At 42.0% G+C, this 24,604-nt stretch overlaps 2 protein-coding genes across 2 annotated transcripts; both read right to left on the bottom strand.

Annotated features, from left to right (window-relative positions):
- Positions 1-1,675: 1,675 nt before the first annotated feature.
- LOC134326524 (adipose secreted signaling protein) lies at positions 1,676-11,929 on the bottom strand. The gene is made up of 6 exons (XM_063008702.1): positions 11,892-11,929; positions 6,930-7,000; positions 6,294-6,430; positions 5,396-5,546; positions 4,296-4,421; positions 1,676-2,208 (listed from the first exon to the last, which is right to left on the bottom strand). Exons 2-6 carry the CDS (start codon positions 6,946-6,948, stop codon positions 2,111-2,113), a joined length of 531 nt encoding a protein of 176 aa, XP_062864772.1. The 5' UTR covers positions 6,949-7,000; positions 11,892-11,929; the 3' UTR covers positions 1,676-2,110.
- Positions 11,930-13,557: 1,628 nt separating this feature from the next.
- btr01 (bloodthirsty-related gene family, member 1) lies at positions 13,558-18,609 on the bottom strand. The gene is made up of 7 exons (XM_063009167.1): positions 18,046-18,609; positions 17,365-17,460; positions 16,058-16,291; positions 15,031-15,178; positions 14,415-14,456; positions 14,190-14,216; positions 13,558-14,102 (listed from the first exon to the last, which is right to left on the bottom strand). Exons 1-7 carry the CDS (start codon positions 18,601-18,603, stop codon positions 13,558-13,560), a joined length of 1,650 nt encoding a protein of 549 aa, XP_062865237.1. The 5' UTR covers positions 18,604-18,609.
- Between the last annotated feature and the right edge of the window lie 5,995 nt (positions 18,610-24,604).

Here is a 24,604-nt window from a genome sequence, read left to right as displayed (position 1 = left end):
ATCTTATCCAAAATTAAAAATATGGGGGTGTTAAGTTAAGCATTCCTAATGTATATAGAATATCTAGAAACCTTCACTATAATGTATGTCATAAGATATAGGTGGTGCAGGTTTGTTTGTACAGCATTTACATCTTAACGTGGCAATCACACAGAAAATAACACATCACTTTAAAAACACATAGTTCTGGTACCATCACTTCTGTTCTGTAGTTGTCTGGTCTAAATTACTATACATTTACATGAAGGGACTAAAAGGTGGAACACAAGATCAACTGCTGTTGCTAAAACATGTCTCTATATTATTGCTTAATTGATAAAATCATTTATTTTAAAAATTATATTATATATAACAAATATAAATAGTTCAAACTGTGTCTTCTTTGGGGCCTTCTGGAACGGTTCTACCTTTCACACACACACTAGTACCTCTGCTTTGAGATAGGGGTATTAAAAAAATAAAGCCTGCATCAAACTGTGCAATATATAGTGTATTTATACTCACAATTAACTATTTAATTCATATTGATGAGGGGTTTTCATCGATAGCAGTAGAATTCTGGTATTTGCTCGGTACCATGTACTGGCCAACACTACTCTTTGTGTCTAGTATTGTCTCCCTCAGTTACTTTAGATTAAACATCATGTCTCTCGTATTTATTGTACTGTTTTATATCTGCACTGTGTATATTGTGTTGTTTTGCACTTTTGTTCTGTACCCTGGTCCTGGAGGAACCTCGTCTATATGTACTTATATATAGCTGAAATGACAATAAAGCCTCTGTTGAGCCTGAATGTTCACTGTGGCTGCAGGAGGAACGATGGTGCACTGAGGAGGCCAACAGACTGGCACAGTCTGTGCAGTGAGTCTAATTCAGAGCTCGTTCCTGAGATCAACAGAAGGTACAATCCTCCAGACGAGTCCCAGACCTGGAATAAAGAGCTACATATACACGAGCTTATTACTGATTCTTTTTACTGATTCTTATTCTTATTACTGATTCTTATTCTTATTACTGATTCTTATTATTGATTCTTATTACTGATTCTTTTTACTGATTCTTATTACTGATTCTTTTTACTGATTCTTATTCTTATTACTGATTTTTATTCTTATTACTGATTCTGTTTACTGATTCTTATTCTTATTACTGATTCTGTTTACTGATTCTTATTCTTATTACTGATTCTTATTCTTATTACTGATTCTTTTTACTAATTCTTATTACTGATTCTTTTTACTGATTCTTATTACTGATTCTGTTTACTGATTCTTATTCTTATTACTGATTCTGTTTACTGATTCTTATTCTTATTACTGATTCTTATTCTTATTACTGATTCTTTTTACTAATTCTTATTACTGATTCTTTTTACTGATTCTTATTACTGATTCTTTTTACTGATTCTTTTTACTGATTCTTATTACTGATTCTTTTTACTGATTCTTATTACTGACTCTTATTAATGATTCGTACAATATATACACACAGAAGGAAGGTTTTGGCATGTCAGGCATTTTAGGTTCCGTTACAGAGCTGGTCTGATAGTGAACGCATCAATAATTTCACCCAAAAAAACAAAACCAATCATAATTTATAGCTTCTTGCTTTAAATACAGCAAGAGGACAAAAAGTATTTGACTGTATTTCATTTCCAATATTTTGTACACAGTGTCAGTGCAGATATTTATCTGTCAGTGCGCCCTTGGCTTGCTCAACATGGGTTTTTTGTCCGTCTGTCCTGGATTCTGTAAAGGTGCTTTTAAATAATGTCTAGAGTAAAAAGTGCTATACTAATAAATTTGGCTTGACTTGACTTGTGTCGGAGTGGGTGTGTGTTAGTAGTCACGGCCCTCCTCGGTCAGGAGTGAAGGTCTGCAGCAGTAGAGGAAGCGAAATACAATCGAGTAAATGGATACGACCAGACTGGGAGGTAAATTGGGAAGTGGGGTGCATACATACGGTATAGTGGAGGCTGCTCACTCAACAGTGCATCAGATTTAAATACGAGCACCATACAAAAGCACTCGCCTCTGTGATGGTGTGAAACAAACATGAAGGACGGTCTCGGTTCAGTCCGCGAGATCACCGAGCATCGTGTGATTGTGGTCAGATCTTCTTTCTGTTGTTGGTATTTGATGCGACTTCCTTCTCTGTGCCCAAACATCGAACCCCTTCCAATAACATTGGTGTTCCGTGGTGGCGGTCTGCGAAATTCAGGTCAGAATTCAGTTCAGTTCAGTTCATCATTTACAACCTTAGTTCCAAAAGAGTTGGGACGCTGTGTAAAATGTTAATAAATGTAAATAAAACAGAATGCATGCTGAATGATTTGCAAATCTCATAGATTTATATTTTATTTACAATAGAACATAGAACACATATCAGGTGTTAAAAGTGAGACATTTTACCATTTCATGAAACTTGTTAACTCATTTAGAACTTGATTGGAGCAACACATCTTAAAAAAGATGGGACGAAGAGTTCTTTGACGCAGTTTTTTCTGCAGATTGGTGAACCTGTGCCCATTTTTGCTTCTGAGACACTCTGCCTCTCTAAAATGCTCTTTCTATTGCTCCTCCAGCTGTCTTGTATTAGTACCACTTATTTTTCCAGCCTTTTGTTGCCCCTGTCCCAACTCACGAAATGGTAAAATGTCTCACTTTCAACATCTGATATGTACGACAGCGTATTAGGGCCACTGTAAAAAAATATTTATTTTATATATATTAAGTTTCGACTTGGGTTTAAAGATTAAAGTGAAAATACTATGGCCATAGAAACCTCCTTGTGCTAAAATGAGGGATGTTCATGATTCGGTTTCACAAATAAAGAAATCCTCGATCTCCTGCACATTAGCAGCAGTTTGTTATAAGTGTAAGGACGATGAAACGGCTTTGTAATAAACTGTGTTTATTTAGAAGAACGTTCGCCACTGGTGCTCTCGGCGTCTGCATTGCCACCAGTACTTCAACTGAGCCTTATGGACTCGTATGATAAACTAAAGCTTTATGGCATCGCTATAAATGGTTGCATTGATGGGTTTGGTGGTCATGTCATATGGATGGAAGCGTACAATACAAACAACCACCCAAAAGTAATCGCAGGTTACTGGATAACCACAGTAATGCACATTGGAGGCCGATACAGGTACTAAGACCCGTGCTTCTCTGAACTGACAAGCCTCCGACAGATGCACTCTCTTAGACCATAATATTTCCACTTTATTCTCGAAATCAAAACTTAAAAACATTTTTTACAGTGGCCCTAATCAGCCTTCGTAGACATGTGTTCTATGTTCTATTGTGAATGAAATATGGGTCTATGAGATCATTCCGCATGCATTCTGTTTCTATTTACATTTACTTACATTTTACACAGCGTCCCAACTTTTTTGAAATTGGGGTTGTACTTACTATTACAAATAAAAGTCAAGCAATCAGAAAACACAACAAAACACAATCCTCCAAATATTCTGATTTAATCATCACGTACTATACACCGATCAGCCATAACATTAAAACCACCTCCTTGTTGCTACACTCACTGCCCATTTTATCAGCTCCACTTACCATATAGAAGCACTTTGTAGTTCTACAATTACTGACTGTAGTCCATCTATTTCTCTACATAATTTTTTAAGCTGCTTTCACCCTGTTCTTCAATGGTCAGGACCCCCACAGGACCACCACAGAGCAGGTATTATTTAGGTGGTGGATCATTCTCAGCACTGCAGTGGCACTGACACTGGCTGGTATGAGTGGATCAGAAACAGCAGCGCTGATGGAGTTTTTAAATGGTCCTGTGGGGGTCCTGACCATTGAAGAACAGCATGAAAGAGGGCTAAAAAAAGCATGTAGAGAAACAGATGGAGTACAGTCAGTAATTGTAGAACTACAAAGTGCTTCTATATGGTAAGTGGAGCTGATAAAATGGACAGTGAGTGTAGAAACAAGGAGGTGGTTTTAATGTTATGGCTGATCGATGTATGTCTCACTATTATAGACAGTCATGTTACAGATGCTCCCCAAGGCCCTAAACTTCCCCCCATCTTTATTGCTTACAAATGCAAACATGACAGACTCCTGCGCTAAAGTAATAATGTATAGATACTCCACAATTCAGTGGGTCCTTATGGAAGTGATGTATAGTGTATAGTAGAGTGATGTCACTGGTCGAGTTTTCTCCTATCTTCCCCTCATATACAGTTTAATAATTAGAAATTTTTTCTCTGATGTATTAAACTGTACATTTAGTCTGTCGAGCAGCTTGTACAGTATGTATATAATCTTACCCATGACTCTGGCGTGGAGTCGGACTTTAACGCTGCTGTCTCTCCTGCTTCTGTTAACCAGGGTCAGTTCCTCCTGTACGACCCCCTCCTGCTGAGCGCTGTACTCACACACCACCTTCACCCCTCCTACACACACACACACACACACACACTCTATAATTAAAATGTGTATTTATTATGAATTATTCATTTCTTTTCACAAGTCTGATGCCAATTATAGTGCACCACTCACACATTCACAAATACAAATTAGAGCAAATCTGGAAACTGGAGAACCTGGAAAAATCCCACATGAATCTCCTTAACAGACTGTAACCGGGGGTGCAGATTGTTACTATAACTGGAGGTAAGGACAGGTAGTTACTGTTTACACAAGATTCAGTTCAAGTTTAATGTTAAACACAGATTGTACTGTGGGAGGAAACCGGAGCTCCCGGAGGAAACCCACGCAGACACAAGGAGAACTATTACACAGTTGTTTTTTAATACTGGTGTTTTAGAGAAGAAATCTTTACTGCTACCTGGAGGTTAGCTTAGGAATCACTGCACACAGCGATGACATTATTGATTACGCACAAATAACACGGCTTAGCGAACCTGCTAATGGAAGGTAAGTGGAAATCTGAAAGTTGATGCTCAGATGTCTCAGTAAATGGACTTTAGCGATCGCTAACGTCCACCTAGATCGATTCTAACCGAATGTAACATACCGTGGCGTCGCCAGAGTCGAGAACAAGGCGGCACGAAACCTTTAGCTCATTTTATTTTAAATAAAGCTGCACGTATTCCTACAGCTCTTAATGTTAACTAAGGGCTGGGCGGGGCCGAGGTCTATTTTTGGACTAACCTGCATGCAGAATGAGGGCTTGGGTAGCTAAAATCAATACAGCGCATGATAACAGAGACACAACACAGATTCCAATAATATAAAACAAGGAATTCAAAATTTTTCATGAATAAACACAATCCCTAATATATGTTAATAAATAACTAAACATTTACATTATTATACATGCCAGAACAGCCACGCCCACTCTCAGCGATAACGATAGCTAATAAAGCGATAACTAATAAAGAATAAAAATGATTCATGATTTTACCTTCAGGACGAGGTAGGATGCAGGTGGCGCGCAGTCGTGGTTTGGGCGTGGTCCGGAGAGCCGGAGACAGAGGGGCGTCTTTCCCCACAGTAGGGATGTGAGGGAGGAGGAAGACGATCTCGTACTTGTGTTGGATTTTTAGGAATCCCGCCTGCACACATGCAGTTCGAATGAGAAGCACAATCACTGACTGTAGCTTCAGCAGAAGGAGGAAAGTGTATAACCGCTTGTATTGGAAGCTGAGGTCAGAGCGCGGGGTCAGCAATCGTACACCGCCCCTGGAGCCGAGAGCGTTAAGGGCCTTGCTCGAGTGAAATAGTTTCACTCATTATAAACTTCACATATTTAATGGACTAAGATCGTCAACAGTCCCGTATAAGCCGGGACAGAATTATCTGACCTTGCATGACCCGTCATGCATCTTAATTTGGGAATCTAAAATGTGGGAAAGCACCACTCTTCTGGGAGAGCTGTCCACAGTCAAAAGATCAGCTATGAGGTCAGGTATTGATGCAACCGATGTTCCAGTTCATCCCAAAGGGCTTCAGTTGGATTGAGGTCACTTCCTCACACTTACCTCGTCAAACCACGTCTCTATGGACCTAAATTTGTGCAAGGTGATGGTGAAACAGGAAAGAGATTCTCCAAACTGTTGCCCAGTGGCGTTTCTGGACCATTTGAAGGTGGTGGGGGCCAGTGGCTATAATAGAGGGGTCAATTACTTTCTACCTAAGCTTTCTTCCTACCACTGCTGTTGCCAGTAAGTTAGAAGCATCATTTGTTCGATATGACTGACTTGTCAGCAATGTAGAATTAGAAGGGGCGTCTACATACTTTCGACCATATTGCATGTTTCCTGATGAAAACTGACCATTGAAAATGTTCTTGCAAAAGTCACCTTGACCAGGTAAGCTCCGTCCGGCTCGGCCACAGCGCCGATGATCTTCTCCTGCTGCAGATCTTCTCCGCTCTCGCTGAGAACCTCGACGTCTGGCTCATCAGAAAAATGTACGCCTCCACCTTTAGACGTGGAACCTTCCAGAGACAGAGATACACGACCAGGGAAAAAGTATTCAACCCCCTTTTGTTTACGTTCCACCAGAGATCTCCACTCTGTACAAGAATACTGACAAAAAGTACGTGGACACGTCAACATGAGCTTGTTGGTCGACCCATTATAACAAACCCCCTGGAAGAATTGAGATTAAGATTTTGGAGCGTGTCTGTGAGGTCTGCATGGATATCACTTTGCACACAGGGCCACGGTCAAGCTGAAATGGGGATAGGGAAAGAGCCTTCCCTAAACCGATGCAACAAACTTGAATGAATATTATTGATTTCAGTGAATTAAAATTGCAGCATAAATATAAACAATGGTTGTAGCTGAAATGGGATCCACGTACGGAAGGGTGTCCACGTACTTTTGGCAAGATAGTGTAATTCGTTCTAAAGTAGGGGGGACGTGTCCATATAAAAATACCCAAACATACACACACACACGCACACACACGCACACACACATATACAGACTTACCTTTCCTTCCTGTTGCCATGTCAACATTAAGCCATCTTCACTAATGGTCAGCAATCCACCGTCTGTCCCTGCTGAGACAAGATGGAATCTCACTCGGCTCTTTTCGACCAAAATAACTCTGGATCTTGAACTGGTTACGTTCAGGCTTCTTCTTCAGAGAACAGGTTCACATTTGCACCGGTTTCTAGTGGACCCGAAGACGTGATGTCAAAGTAGGGCGCTGCACAACGAACGTTTGTTTGTTTGTATGATTGTTTTTTCTATTTTATTGATGTATTTTACCCCCAATTTATCGTAGCCAATGAATCTTTGGCTGCTGGGGACCTCAATGTACTTTGGTGGATTGGCACGTGAGGTTGATCTCGCACATGGAGAGTCACGTAACAATCTCCACGTTCCTCCACTTCTGCACAGACACCATACACAGTGACCCCACCCTCTATTTAGTCCAGCCTTTTCCCACCCAGCAGTCTAGTGGCCAATCGTGCCTGTTAGGGGGCGCCCAGCTGACCGGTAGCAGAGCTGAGATTTGAACTCTGAATATCCCAGCGCTGGTGTGCTAGCTGAATAACCCACTGCGCCCCCTTGGTTGCCCTGTCTGTATGATTCTTAACGCTGTGACAGCTGCAGCGGCTTTTATCATCGCTAAATGATATATTCTGTTTTTAAAAACTTAAACTGGGGGGTCGATTTGTTTCTTTACTTGTGTGCATAGGGATCAGGCCAGGGTGTCGTTTATGTGACTGTCAGGGTATCTGGGTGCTTTGATAAGTCAGCAGAGGTCATAAGTGCCACTGTCCCTTCCCCTACAGACACACAGCCAATCGTGTGTCTGTGTAGACGCCCGACCAGCTGACAGCAGAGCTGAGATTCGAACTTGAAAGCTTGAGATCTAAACCCTGGTGGGAATATGGTCAGTTTAATCTGCTTTTAGACTCTGGATTGTATTTTCTTTAATAGCTCTAGGAGTTAGTTAATAGTGAGGGTTTGGTTGTGCCCCTCAGTGAGGGTTTGGTTGAGCCCCTGGTGACTAGTTGTTCGCACTCATTTTAAAACGGCCGTCATTAGCGTTACGCTACGTCCACTTTACTTCGCTTGACCCCACAAAGCCTTGGCGACTGATCCGTTATCAATCAGCAGTGCGGCTCAGGCTGATGAATCAGGTTTAGTCTGGACTTCCTCCAGAGGAACTGGCAGTGTGAAGCTCTCATATTGATTAAAGATCTAATTAAAGTTGATTAAACGTGTTAGACACGGAGACTGTCAGCTAAAAACAACCCAGTTTACAAGAGCTTGATGTCCGTTTATTAGTGGACGCTCTGATATACAGTGGTGTGAAAAAGTGAACTTTAATAACACACACGATTGTTTATGTAATAGTCAAACACCCATAATACCAGAGGAAAACAGCCACTTAATTTAATGCCTACAGTGACAAGTAAATAGTAAATAGTGTCTATTGTTAGCTTTGCTCTTTTAGCTCCAGTCTTCTTTACCCTTCAGTTTGTTTGTTTGTTTGTTTATTAGGATTTTAACGTCATGTTTTACACTGTGGTTACATTCATGACAGGAACGGTAGTTACTCATTACACAAGATTCATCAGTTCACAAGGTTATATCGAACACAGTCATGGACAATTTAGTGTCTCCAGTTCATCTCACTTGCACGTCTTTGGACTGTGGGAGGAAACCGGAGCGCCCGGAGGAAACCCACGCGAACTCGGGGAGAACATGCAAACTCCACACAGAAAGGACCCGGACCGCTCCACCTGGGGATCGAACCCAGGACCTTCTTGCTGCGAGGCGACAGTGCTACCCACCGAGCCACCTGCAGTCAGATTAACTGAAGAAACAAAATTGTCCTACTGTCCGGGATCAGACCCACCACGACCCTGACCAGGATAAAGCAGTGGTGAGCAGTGGATCTCTGTTACTAAACCTTTTATAAAACGTGTTCGACTCAAGTCTGATTGTGTTCAGCCGAGGGGGCACTACTGTTACTTTAGGAGGGGTACAGTTGGCTAATGGATTAATAATGAATGTATTCCATAAATAAATACACTGCTTTTACACGAGCTCCCTTTCTGTAACGTCGTGTGTGTTTATTGTTCTAAAATTTCACAAATCTGCATTAACAGACCGATCAAGAAAGGGGGCAAATACTTTTTCACACCCTGTGATTCCATACATAGACCATTTTAACTGGCACCAGATTCACTTCTGCATATATAATCCCTGTGAGGGGGCGTGTGAGGAGATCTGTTCATTATTTATGGACTCTTCCAGAACCCTGGGGTGAAACCATCCGGACTCAAGTTCAGCATCAGCGCATTCACGTTCACACCGAACAGAAGGGCTGAGTCACTGCGTCCACTAAGATTACCCACCACTGACCAGTCACGTCTGCAGTGTGGTCTGATCTACAGACCTACGCTTCAAAAAAGTCGGGACAGTGTTTAAATCGTTAATAAAAACAGGAAGCAGTGGATTGTAAATTCTCTTTGATCTGAAATAGAGACACTGATGTGTTAAATGATCTCAATGATATAAATATATAATCATTTTTAATTTAAAGCCTGCAAAACATCCCAAAAGATTGGGACAGGAGAATGGCTATTTTTATCAAATGTTTATCACTATTTCACATCATCAGGTATGTTCTGCAGATGCAGGCTAATGGTGCCCTCAAAAATAGGCAAGTGACCCATGCCATGGGTCTTCTTATAATAATAATCTTATTCTATTCTTATAATCTTATATCATAAAATATCCACAATAGGTTGGTATCAGCTGGTGTTACCAACCAAATGCTGTTAGAGAGATCGGCAGCGTTTCTGGATGTTGTTTACATAGTACAGTCTTAACTTGCATCCTTTTACATACAGAGCTTTTTTTATATTCTGTAAATCTTTTGATTATATGAAGCACTGTAGAAGGTTAAATACCTCAAATGAATAATCGCCTCTTAGGGCGCATTAACATGAGAAGCGGAAAAAACACTTCTGCTCCGACTGGGGCGTTATTTCCTATGGAGCGCGTCGGTGCCAGTTAGATTTCTGTGATTTTGACACTTCAAAGTTAAGTGGTCAAAGTTCAATCAGTTGCTGAAGACCTTTTCAACCCGCCTCCAATGAGACAAACTCAGGACGTATGAACAAAGCTTACCGTGACTTATTGTACTAAAACACTGAGTGAGGAATTTGATTAGTGGAGGAACTTATGAGCAGAGGTTTAGTGCTCCTGTCTCCTTCTTTAACATTAAACCACATTAAGCTTTATTAACAATAAGCATTTTAGACTCTCTGAGAAGCTGAATCTCAGCGTTTCTCAAAACCCCGAGCTGTAACACAAGTTTAAAAGTGAAACCACCACACAGTGAGGACAATCCGGCTAACCTCAGAGGTATGTGGAGCTTTTAGAGTGGATTTTATGGTTATTTTACACAAATGTATATTCGTGTCATGGTCACTTTGATGAAGTTTTACAGTGGCAACTTGGACGCTCCATTAAACCCAGCATGACTGTATCATGGGAAATTTGATCAAGTAAAACGCTGAATCTCGAGCGTCCCAGCACCTTCTACAATGCTGTAAATGATCAGATTAAAAATAGTGATAATTATTGGTTGTGCTCAGGCATGTCACAGTTCCGCTAAAGTTCTTCAGGTTTTCTTAGTATTATTATCTCTGTCCAGCTGTGCCAGGTCATTAGTGGGCATTATCAGAGCTAAAGCAGCTTAAATGACCCGGTGCACCCTCATATGTCATTTCTAACCGTGTCTGAACGTTCTCAGTGTCCGGAATAAAGACGATTACATGAACAGAATTACAGGAGAAGGATCGAGGGCTTGTATGATTATATAGAGCAGCCCAGTGGGTAATAAATCATATCAGATTTATAATAAATCACGTTTAGATGTATTTTGTTTTCATGTTTTAATCATATAAATGATTATAGTTTTGAATGATGGGGATCAGCTGGGTGACAAAGTGAACAGAGCTACAGACAAGCTACAGTCAGTACCCAATTACTGTACTTAATAAAGTGTCAAGTAAGAGAGAGTGTGTGATGGATTGGCTTCGTGTACATGGTGCTCCTGCCTTGCGCACAGTGACCCTGACCAGGATAAAGTGCTCACGTGGCGTAATGGTAAGCGCTTGAGAACCGACCGAGCGGGGCTAACAAATACAGAAGGTGCGCGGTGTTTCGTAAACCTAGCAATTGAGGGGATGTGTATCATATCAGTGCACTTTTTGTGCAGGTCCCAAGCCCGAGGTTGTGTCAGGAAGGGCATCCTGAAGGCAGCAGTAAAAGGAATCATCCATCCATCCATCCATCCATCCATTCATTGCCTGTTTTAGGGTTGCGGTGGGTCCGATCCACTGGGCGGAAAGGCCTGGACAGGTCGCCAGTTCATCACAGGGCAAACACACACACACACATTTACACACACTCATACCTAGAAGGACTCTAGTATCTCCAGTTAACCTGACTGCATGTCTTTGGACTGTGTGAGGAAAGGGAAGCCCACGCAGATACCAGGAGAACATGCAAACTCCACCGCTCCACCTGGGAATCGAACCCAGTAGCACACCCACCCTCATGCCCCTGACATTCATGGGTTCGTGTCAGAATTGTGCACAGCTGTGACTTTGCGCACGGTTCAGTGCAGCAGGACCTCCACAGTCGATGCTGCATTAGGATGTTCTGATATGTACGAGTGTTTATGGTGTATAATCCGGTTCCGGTGTGAACAGTCTGCAGGTTTAACATGTAAATAAGCACATCAGTCACATTTTGCATGATAAAACGACGCATTTACAGAAGTTTTGGCGACATTTTCGGCGTTTTTACGCAGCACAGAATGAAAACGGATTATTATTCATGCACCGTTATTAACACCTACCGGTATTAGTACAGCGTTATGGCCAGTATAAAACAGAAACGTGTCCCAGTACTCACCAGTACGTTCCCTCCGTGGAAAGCCAGTGTGTGTTTGTTTCCTCCCAGTCGCAGATGCACGGCTTCTCTGCTCAGCCGTCAATCATGGACATGCGCTTCTCCCATTGGATGACCGAGCATTAGTCCCGCCCCCGATCTCATAAAGACTGCAGGATGGACCACTGACTCTTATATAACCAAGGGTGTGACTGGACTGGACCGAACTACTGGCTTTGACCTCCAAATCCACCTTTTATTTAGACATTTTAAGGGCTTAAATGACTGCATCACCTACACTATATGGACAAAAGTATTGGGACACCCGTTCTGTGAAAATCTGTTTCAGCCATTTGCTATCAGAGGTAATAAATCAATTATATAAAGAAAATGATATGTTTTTATGTTGTAGTTGGTGTTGGTCCTTGGTGTTGTCCTGGATATCAAGGCTCTTCTCTGTACTTGACAAGCTCTGACAAGCTCATGGTCAGGTGTCCGAATACTTCTGGCAGTATGGCATACCGTTCAGAGATCATCAATAGATATACAATGTACAAGATGTACAATGTTTCAAGAGTTCAAGAATAAGTGCTTTTATGGTTAATAAAGTAGAAATTTAGTTTGAGGACTATGGCACAGCTGGCACCATGGTGGTTGCACAGCATGGGACCGCTTTCGTGAATCTGGGTTTGAATTTTTAGAACCGCCAGTGTTAGTGAGACAGCCAGGGAGTCAGACATGATTACTTTTTATTCTTTATTAATTCATGGATTTATTTAAACAGTAAGTAAGCTTATGTGAAAATTAATTTCTGTTAGATACAATAGCCATCAGGGGGGGGGGGGCACAGGGTACACACCCCCCCCCACACACACACAAACTACGCCCACTGAAAACGGGCATCAGTACATACAAGAGTACATAAGAGTACATACTAAAGTACACATACATGAGCTAAACCAGCTCCACACCAGACCACAGAGACTTAATCATAGTAATACACCATATACAGTCCTACACCCCTGTCAAATCCCATATTCTGTTCGTTTTCTAAGTAAAATGCATCAAAAGTATGTGGACACCACTTGAAATTATTAAACTATTAAAAAAAGAGTTCAGGTGTATAAAATCCACCTGAAAATCCATTTAATTTTAACGTTTTACCACCTCTTTACCCTGGTCAGGAATCACTGGGAGAAATGCAGTAACACGTTCAGGTAGGTCAATCCATCAGTCACAGCCAATCAAGTCTGTGTGTGGACGCCCGATTGGCTGATATCACTGGGAATTCGAACAATGGCGCAATATACTGCAGTGCCACAGAGCGTTTCAATAACATAAAATCAATCCAATTATGTGGCAACAGTTTGGGGAGGGTCATTTCCAGTTTTAGCGTGATCGTGCCCCTGTGCACAGAGCGAGACACGTTCGGTACAGAGGAACTGTAGCCCCGTTACACCAGCGACAAGGATCCCCGTTACACCAGCGACAAAGATCCCCGTTTCAGCCATCGTCCCTCTCCTACAGACGTACAGCCAATCGTGTGTCTGTGTAGGTGCCTGGCTGGCTGATAGCAGAAGTGAGCTTCAAACTCTTAAGCTTATTGGGACAGGATCTTATATACATCTTATAAACATGCTAACAAGAATCTCCTGAAATAGTGTAAGTGATTCTGACAGTTAGCTCCCCCTCACTGGGGTGGTCTGACAGAACATATGATGAGCGGGGCCTCGTTTTTGTATGATTTGTTGGTGCAGGGGCTGAAGAACGGATGTAATGTGTCAATAAACGTGGCCATGTAGGTGTGAATGAGCGCCATGATATCGGCATTAAAGAAAGACACTTGGCCTTTCTCGTAGTCGACGTAGATCCCGATCTTCTGAGGCCTGGGGTGCAGGGAGAGCATCGTAGGCGGCTCGGTTCGAATGGAGTACTCGGCCTTTTTGCGCAGGCTCAGGAACCAGTAGCCGTTAGCCGGGCTGACGGCGATCTTTCCCTTTCGATTGCTGGAGCGACTAACCACGCCCAGGTCCCAGTCCGTCTTCGTGTTGACCTTGACCTCCCAGTAATGGCGCCCCGAACTTATGCTCTGATTGCCGAGGACGCAGACCACGCGGTTGAAACGCGCTGGAGTGTCAGTAAATGGTTGCATGCGGTCTTTGCAGCACACCTCCTTACAGTCATCGGAGATGACCAGTCTCGGGTGGGCAGTTTTTCCGTCCAGCGTTACGTCCACTAGGAGAAAAGACGTGGTCGTTATTAAGAGCAGTACGAGTAAATGAGTGTGTTACGTCAGCAGATAATAAAGAAAACAACACTCACGTGCATATTCCTGCAGGTTCGTTGTTTCTAAAGACCAGAGAACATCAACACTATCAGAATTAGATCAAATACTACACAGAACATCACAAAGTAGTCATGTAACAGAGTGTCTTCAGTGTTATGGATTGTCGGGTTACAGTTACAGTTAAAATAAAGGTCTCGAATAATCCACATTTATTTTATAATGTTCCACATTATTAAAGAGAAGGTGCAGGTAAAACTCACGTGATGTAGGCGGGGCGATAGACTGGGGAGGCGCGCGCACGCCTGTAAAAACAAAACACCGGTGTTATAAACATCCTCAGGACCTAATGAACATTTCTGCATGGTGTAAATTTATTTATTTACGCCTGAAAGATCACAGACGCCCTCAGTGGCAAAAGTGCAGATTTATTTACACAGTTCTGTTTATGTTGCCAACCTAAGCCTTACTCAGAACTTCTAAGTCCATCCGTCGTTTTCACCAGCCGGCGACGGACTCCTACACAGAGCCGTAACTTACATGGAGGAACACGCTACACCAGAGTAATCATCCACCAATCATCCAACAAGCTGATGCCAAATCCGGCCTTTCACTAACCATTTCAATCAAGAATCTGGTGCCACTTAAAAACAGTCACCAGTCCATCCCAGGGTAATCCACACTCGTTTACTTAATCCAGCGGGTGTGTAGAGTAGGTAATTCAGCTTTTTCTTTCATTTATTAAAGGTCCAGTTACATCTAGCAAACCCCATGTTCTTATATTTTCATTAGTATGTAGACAGCTCTTCTACTTTTTATTTTATATAGTATTAAATTCTGTTGTATAAGATTATATAACATGTAACTGTGTTTCCTTACAGATTTGTGGTAGGTTGCTCAGTTCATTCTTCATGTTCTCCATCATCTGAGTAACACTTATCATTGCTGATGCGGCTGTGGGGTCAGGGGTGAGGGTCACGTCCTTCCAGCTCTTCATCACAGGCTGAGTACCGACTGTTGGAAGCCTCTGCAAAGACACAAATGAAGAGATGGATGAATATATATATACAACAGTTTTACAGTGTTATGTAAAAATAACAAGAGAACAAGAGGACTACATTATCTACGTTAATTAAGGGTTTCAATTTAATTTAAAGGTGTAAATACAGTAAAGATGGTGTAAATCTGAAGGGGGTTTAAAGACAGTAAAATAGTGTAAAATGGATTTGAAGAGTGTAAAGACAGTAAAAAGGAGGTAAAGACAGTAAAAAAGAGTGTAAACAACAGTAAAAAGGGTGCAGAATTGATTTGAAGGGGGTTTGAAGACAGTAAAATGGTGTAAAATTGATTGGAAGAAGGTAAAGACAATAGAAAGGGGTGAAATACAGTAAAAAGAGTGTAAAGACAGGTGTAAAGATGGTGTAAAATTGAGTTAAAGGGATGTAAAGACAGTAAAAAGTGGGGAAAGACAGTAAAAAGAGTGTAAAACAGTAAAAAGGGTGTAAAACTGATTTGAAGAGAGTGTACAAACAGTAAAGCGGGTGTACATTTGATTTAAAAAGGGTTTAAGCACAGTAAAATGGTGTAAAATTGGTTTGAAGAGTATAACGACAATAGAAAAGGGAGAAAGGCAGTAAAAAGAGTGTAAAGACAGGTGTAAAGAGGGTGTAAAATTGATTTGAAGAGGGTATAAAGACAGTAAAAAGGTGTAAAATCTGGTTAAAGTGTAATAAACTTGTGAACACGCTCCTGTTCCAAATGTGTTAGTAAATATACTGTATAAATATATAACAAAATATTTTTAACTTAGTATAGACCAAAAAGAATTCACACATCCTGTCTCAGAGCTTTTGGAATGAAGGTGTGTAAATGAAAACAGAAACATTTTTTCTTGATCTTTTATCACCTGGAAGAAGGTGAAGGGGTCGGAGGACTGGGCGAGCTCCGTCAGGCTGCTGCTTCTCCTCCTCAGTTCTGCTATCTCCAGCTGAAGCTCTCGGATATACGTCTGAGATCGAAGTTCTGTGGTGGCGCGACCCTGCTCCACCACCTTCAGCAGGTCAACCTGAGACCTCTCCAGATCACTGATCATTGTACGGAACATCCTGACCATCCCCTCGGCCTCCTGCTGAGAGCTCCCCTGGATGAGACAAGTAAAAACACGTCAAAATTCTTCTAGAAAATAATGACTTTAATTAAGTAATATAGTCCCAGTTTTTGTTTGTGGGCGTCGCCTGATCAACACCGATACAGTGAACCTCAGAATGAGCACTATTAGTAAAATAAATAAATAAAATGTATTTAATATTAAAAACATGCACACATGGGGCACAAGTAAACCAGCACGACCACCACTGATGGGTCTCCAAATAATGATAATAATTTTATTATTATTATTATTTATTATTATTATTAAATTATTATTACCATTATAATTATTATTACTATTATTATTATTATTATTATTAATACCATTATTATTATTATTATTAATACCATTTTTATTATTATTACTATCATTATTATTAATACCATTATTATTATTATCATTATTATATTACTTTGATTAGATTATAAGATTATTATTATATTTATTATTTTTTATTATAATTATATTTATTATCATTATTATTATTATTACTATTATTATTAATACCATTATTATTATTATCATCATCATTATTATATTATTTTGATTAGATTATAAGATTATTATTATATGTATTATTTTTTATTCTAATTAAATGCATTATTATTACTATTATTATTATTAATACCATTATTATTAATAATAATAATACCATTATTATTATTATTATCATTATTAATACCATTATTATTATTATTATCATTATGTTATTATATTATTTTGATTACATAAGATTATTATTATATTTATTATTTTTATTATAATTATATTTACTATTTTATTATTATATTATATTTTGATTAAATTATTAGATTATTACTATATTTATTATTTTTCTATTCTATTTATGATAATTATACTTATTATTAATGTGGAGACACAAGTTCTCTGTGGTGACACCGATCTGGTGAGGGACCCAACACACACCACTGACCACGTCCTGCAGCGATAAGGCCGGATTAAGATCCTCCTCCTGCATGTCCCACAGTGACACGTACTGACTGTACGGCAGGTTTGGACTACAGTTTATATCAGACGTATAAACGTGGTGCCGATTTACGTACCTGAATTTTTCCCATCGATGTTTGGATCTCCTGAACCTTCATCTCTCTCTCCGTGATCAAACTCAGCACCTCCGTCTCCACGATCCCCACGTGAGACTAAATACAGAAATAAAAAAATCATTAATGTCACACCAACAAATATGTGTGAGATTTATTAAATTTATTACATTACAAAGCTCACATTTCAAAAAGAATGAATTCTCTTGAGTAGAAGAAAAGATTTCCAATGTTTTCACTGAATTTCATTTAGTTTGTAAATATAAACAACCAAACACTCCAAAAAAGTTGGGACGGGGGCGTGTTTACCCCTGTGTTCCATCAACCTTACTATTAATGAGACTTTTTGATGGTTTGGGAACTGAGGACTCTAACTGTTGCAGTTTAACAGTGCAACTAACATTTGGCCGGGTGTCCACATAATTTCGGCCACAATGTTAAATGTTCTCTTCATTATTTGAGAAGTGGTGGTGTTGCAAAAGTGAAGCCAACCCATATAAATGCGCATAATTTTGTAATGGGATCTCTAGCAAACCTTTGGTCAGGTGTCCACATACTTTTGACCACAATATTCGATATTTACTTCATTGTTTGAGTGCTGGTGCCCATGATTTAGAGAGACGTCTGTAAGATGTTTATAGTGTGTTTTTGCATGCACACACACACACACACACACACACTCACCTTCATGATTCTCATCTCACGCTCCGCCTGCACCACCATGTGCCCGTTGTGCTCGCTCTGGGCGCACAGGGCACAAATGCACACGTGGTCGTTTTTGCAGAAGAGCTTCAGGCTCTGGCCGTGCTTGCTGCACGGCGGGCCGCTCGATTGGTTCGCCCTGAGGAACGGGATGGAGCTGATCCTCCTCTGACCGAACTCGTACTTCGGCGGCGCCAGTGGCTCCACGGAATCCACGCTGGATATCGCCCTATGAAACGGGGACCTGCCGGTCCTGGGTGAACTGACGAAGGGATTCGGGGAAACGTCCGGCGTTTCGGCCAGGAGCCTGAAGCGCTCGGTGATATCTCTGAGCGTGTGGTTGATCTGGACTTCGGGTCGGCCGGCGAAGTTCACCTTGCACAGCGGGCAGAGGCACGGCGCTCCGCGGTCGTCCCAGTACGAGGTGATGCAGGTCATGCAGAAGCTGTGGCCGCACGGAATGGACACCGGGTTGCTGAAGACCCCCAGGCAGACGGAGCAGGAGAAGTTGTCCTCGGACAGGACGTTGGGGAGGGACATGGTGTCCAAGCTGCCGTGAGGTAGAAAAAGAGTTAGAAAAGCGTTCAGCCTCCTAGATCAGGATGATCATCTCAGACGCTGTTCTTGTACAAACTATTTCTAAAAAAGTTGGGACGGTAGGTTAAAAAGCTAATAAGAACAGAAAGCTTCTTCGATGCTGTATAAGGACCCTGGTTAGTAGCCCGAGGCGCCTGTACAGAAGTGGAGAAACGTGAAGTTCTGGTGAATAGTAACTGGCTACAATAAATTGGAGAAAATGCATTAATAAAATAGCCCCAAAAAAAAGGAAAACAATTTGTCTGACCAATCAGGAACTTCCAGGTAATTTATTTATTTCCGAGACGCTAGGCTGGAATTAAACCATTTTTTCAGCCACACCCTCATTGTTGTGTTTAGCAGATTTGTGAAAACACAACTACACCCATGCCGGCAGCATCTCCAGCATCTTGTTGTGACAGATCTAAAAAATAAAATCGCGTCATTAAACTTCATTACATGTCGGTGCAGAGAACAAAGCTGTGCTTTCTTGCTTTTGTACGTCCCACATTAATTAGGAATGTGGACAGACTGGCTGTTATCTCGGAACGTGGACTGCTTCTGGATTGGTGGACGTCATAGGAATCTGTACCGGCTGCACCCGTGACGTCCAGAGACTTGGAATTGTGGGAACCAGGTATGACTTTATTCCACAGCTGACTGAACCGAACTCAGGGATGTTCTTATTTGTGAATGATCAGCAACCTACAGATTACTAGTCTAGTACCTTAACCGCTGAGCACTGCCTTGCACTACCATTTCTACAAGTTTGAATCTCAGCAGTGCTATCAACCGGTCGGGTGTCTGCACAGACATGATTGGCTACTGTAAGTCTGAAGAGAGCTGGTCAGCTAAAGCCATGCAATGGATTGGTGGGGGTTGCTATTTTTGAGGCACACACCTTATCAGTGCGTGCTCAGGGAAAAATGATTCTAATCAGTCACACTCGTAAGGGTCGTGTGTCTGGGGCTCCTAATTCCTCATTAGCACTTATGATCGATTACCGCTATTAAGAAAGCAAAACAATTAAGACACATTTTGTTCCTGATGCAGGAATGGAAACAGGAATAACTGCTCATAACTCAACACCTCAAACACACAGCGCCCATATTAATTGTGGCTTATAATATTTTGGTTCTGACGTCTGCCGCAACAGTTGCTTACAGGTGTAATAAATCAATGATATAAAGGAAACGATGTGCTTCCAACATTGCAGCAACAGTTTAGGGAAGGTCCTAACAGCATGACTGTGCCTCTGTGCACAAAGCAACAAGCTCTATAGAGGCATGAAGTAAAGCTCGGATTAAAAATATAATCCAGACCTGAAGAGCTTCGGAATGAACAGGAACATCAACTGAGGCTTTTTTGACCAACATCAGTGGCCAGCTATATGACTGCGTGGACACAAATTCCCACAGACATTGTGAGAAGCGTTCTCAGAAAAGCGTCTGTAAAGATCACACAGAGGTCACTGAATTTTAACACTATTTGCTTCTGAAATGGGACGTCCGACAAGCTCACGGTCAGGTGTCCAAGTATTTTTGGCTCTATAGTGTACTGTATATTGTGTATATAATGTACACTGATCAGCCATAACATTAAAACCACCTCCTTGTTTCTACACTCACTGTCCATTTTATCAGCTCCACTTACCATATAGAAGCACTTTGTAGTTCTACAATTACTGACTGTAGTCCATCTGTTTCTCTACATACTTTGTTAGCCCCCTTTCACCCTGTTCCTCAATGGTCAGGACCCCCACAGGACCACCACAGAGCAGGTATTATTTAGGTGGTGAATGATTCTCAACACTGCAGTGACACTGACATGGTGGTGGTGTGATAGTGTGTGTTGTGCTGGTATGAGTGGATCAGACACAGCAGTGCTGCTGGAGTTTTAAATACCGTGTCCACTCACTGTCCACTCTATTAGACACTCCTACCTAGTTGGTCCACCTTGTAGATGTAAAGTCAGAGACAATCTCTCGGTCATCTCCTAGACCTTCATCAGTGTTCACAGGACGCTGCCCACAGGGCGCTGTTGGCTGGATGTTTTTGGTTGGTGGACTATTTTCAGTCCAGCAGTGACAGTGAGGTGTTTAAAAACTCCATCACACACTCCAGCACAACACACACTAACACACCACCACCATGTCAGTGTCACTGCAGCGCTGAGAATGATCCACCACCTAAATAATACCTGCTCTGTGGTGGTCCTGTGGGGGTCCTGACCATTGATGAACAGGGTGAAAGGGAGCTAACAAAGTATGTAGAGAAACAGATGGACTACAGTCAGTAATTGTAGAACTACAAAGTGCTTCTATATGGTAAGTGGAGCTGATAAAATGGACAGTGAGTGTAGAAACAAGGAGGTGGTTTTAATGTTATGGCTGATCAGTGTATATTCGGTGTCTATAGGAGCCGGGCACAAATTCCCACACACACACTCCTACTTCTTGTAGAAAGGCTTCCAAACAGTGCGGCTGATATTAAAGCCACCAAGAAAAGACGAATTCAATGATTTCAATATAAATAAATGCAGATGGTTTTGAAACGGGATGCTCAACAAACTCATGGTCAGGTGTCCCAATACTTTTTTCCATATAGTGTATACATGGAGTAGATAATTGACTTTTTAATGAAAATAGAAAAACTATATAACAAAAGAAACCTACTACATATTCACACATTTATAAACATTTTGAAATTTGACAGTTATGGAGAGTAATTATAGTTATAGTAATGATGTGTTGATGATTATAGAGACTCAAATCAGCACAGCGGGTAGCATTGTCGCCTCACAGCAAGAAGGTCCTGGGTTCAAATCCCTGGCTGGGCAGACAGGACAGGGTCATTTCTGTGTTGAGTTTGCATGTTCTCCCGTGTCTGTGTGGGTTTCCTCCAGGAGCTCCGGTTTCCTCCCACAGAACAAAGACCTGCAGTGTGTGTGTGGGCCCTGTGATGGCCTGGCGACCCGTCCTGGGTGATTACTGCGTTTCATCCAATAAATCAGACCCACTGTGACCCTGACCAGGACAAAGCTGTGGTAAAACAGACAGTGAACGAATGAATAAATGAAGCTCACCTGTAGCTGCGCTCTGTAATGAGAAACTTTCTCCTCGTTCAGCGTCCTCGTCCTCGCCGTTACTCCCTCTGATCTGATCTTATAAGCACAGGTGTGTCTGCATACTTTCACACACTAACACACACACACACACACACACGTGAGGACCAGTCCGACCGGTCCCACAGGTACAGCTCTGTGTAACAGTTGTTCCCACTTTGTTTTGTTTCTGAGTAAACTACGTGGACAATACTGGGACGCCTGAACATCATCTTGTTGGACAGTTATTTTATACACCTGTTAGCAACAACTGTAGCAGAAACAAATACATTTAATCATTAATAGGGGCGTCCACATACCTTTGTCACACGTACAGGTTTTAGGAGGAACCCGCAAACCTGGGTTTGTTTTTCAAAATTCACTTTAGCGCCGTGAACACTTGGGTTTACTTGGGGTACTCGCATGCAGAAGGTGGATTGGCTTGGTGACAGATGTGACATCTGGATGATTCCTTACAGGGGGGATCAGGATGAGAAGTAAGACCAAATGTATGTGGACACTTGACCATGAGCTTGTTGGGCGTCCCATTCCAAACCCTTAGGCTTTAATATGTCACAAAGTCACTATGGACATTCCAATTCACCCCAAAAAGATTTTAATGAGGCTGTGGTCAGGTCACCGGAGTTCCTCCACACCGGACTCATCAAAATATCTTGAATTTTGAACGGCACATTATCACCTATAGTTTTGGAACGGGGTTGTCTAACAGGTTAATAGTTAGGCGTCCGAATACTTTTGGCACGTGTGGCTGCTTTGACCTAATTCTAACACATGCACGTTTTCCTTCCAGTAAACCCAGCGTTGCAGGTTTTCAGACAATGACAGGATTACGCCAGCGCCGCCGCCTTCCATTCTGCTCTCACACCCATGAGCTCAGACGGGAAATTATTCAAACCCTTGATCCTGGAAACACCTCCAGTAGTCCATGAGATCGTCATCGTCATCAGAACGAGAACCGCGGTAGCTTTAAATCACCGACACAACTGACCGGGTCATGATGCGGACCGTGACGTTTTCTGTGAAATACGACATTTAAGGTTCCATCCTGATCAAGGATGCTGTGAATCCTGCACAACACTGGCTGTACTTTAGGAAAACCCCTAATCAGGGCATCATGCGCTCACATATTCAACCACACACTCACACATGGGGCAACTCAGGACCCGTTCTGCCCTCTGGGTGGCCGGGTGGTAAAAGATTTGGCATGTTTGGTGCAGAAGTACTGGACTAGTAATCAGAAGGTTGCTGGTTCAAGCCCCACCACTGCCAGGTTGCTACTGTTGGCCTCAACTGTTTGGACTTTATTGCACACAGCTGCAGATCACTTCTTTTCACCTGCCAGGGGACGGGGCCTAAAAAAGCATGGTATCACCTTTGGGGAGCCATGCACCGCTGCCCGCAGAGGTGGTAACTGCCCAGCGACAAGGGAACCCACACGCACCAATCAGGTGTCTGTGCAGGCGCCCGACCGGCCGATAGCTCCAATGCTCTTTTGACACGAGCCCTGACAGGGCGGCAGGACTGGTTACATGTGGAGCGTAACGAGAACAGCACACTCCGATCAGTCTGTCATCATACACAGAAGAGGGCATTACGCTACTGACTGGCACGCGGTGGATTCACCACGCTGGCATGCACTGTTGGCATGTTAGTCATGAGGGCACAGAGCGGGTGAGGACCCGTGACCCACCCGAATTCTTCTTCTTTTAATCCTGCGAGTCATACAGGAGAGATCAGATAAACAACAGGAACCTTCAGTCGATCACACATCACTGAGCGTAATAACACACACACACATACACACACACACAATAATTCATTCATTGTTTACACACACATTCACGCACACAGACACACACACACGCACACACACACATATACACAAGGACACACACACACACATTTATGCACACATACACAAGGACACACACACATATTCATGCACACATACACAAGGACATACACACACATATTTATGCACACATACACAAGGACATACACACACATATTCATGCACACATATACACAAGCACACACACACACACACATTCACACAACACATACACAAGCACACACACATTCACACAACACATACACTAGCACACACACACACACACATTCACACACACATATACACAAACCCAGACACACATTCACACACACATACACAAACACACACACATTCACACACACATATACACAAACACACATATTCAGACAACACATACACACACACACACACACACACAACAGTTCATTCATTGTTTACCACTGTGTTGTCCTGGTCAGGGTCAAAGTGGGTATGAGTCAAACGTTGAATGGTAGGAAACACCCCAGACAGGTCACCAGTCCATCACGGGGCACAAAATCACACACACACACACACACACACACACACACACACACACACACACAATTTACCACTCTGTCTCTCTCTTATACACACTCACACATAATCACTCTCACAAATTCACACACACACACACACACACACAATTTACCACTCTGTCTCTCTCTTATACACACTCACACATAATCACTCTCACAAATTCACACACACACACACACACACACACACACACACACAAATTCTACTAGCTCCAATGAACCTGACTGTAGGTCCTTGGACTGTGGGAGGAAACCAGAGCACCCTGAGGAAACAGTGAGGTGACATATTCACACACACACACACACACACAATTTACCACTCTCTCTCTCTCTCTCTTATACACACACACACACAAATTACCACTCTCTCTCTCTCATACCCACACACACACACACACACACACACACACTCAAACACACACATATATATATATATATATATATTTACGCATAC

This window comes from Trichomycterus rosablanca, chromosome 14, assembly GCF_030014385.1.
Source record: "Trichomycterus rosablanca isolate fTriRos1 chromosome 14, fTriRos1.hap1, whole genome shotgun sequence".
Classification (NCBI taxonomy): Eukaryota; Metazoa; Chordata; class Actinopteri; order Siluriformes; family Trichomycteridae; genus Trichomycterus; species Trichomycterus rosablanca.
This window is presented reverse-complemented; position numbering and strand designations above follow the sequence as displayed.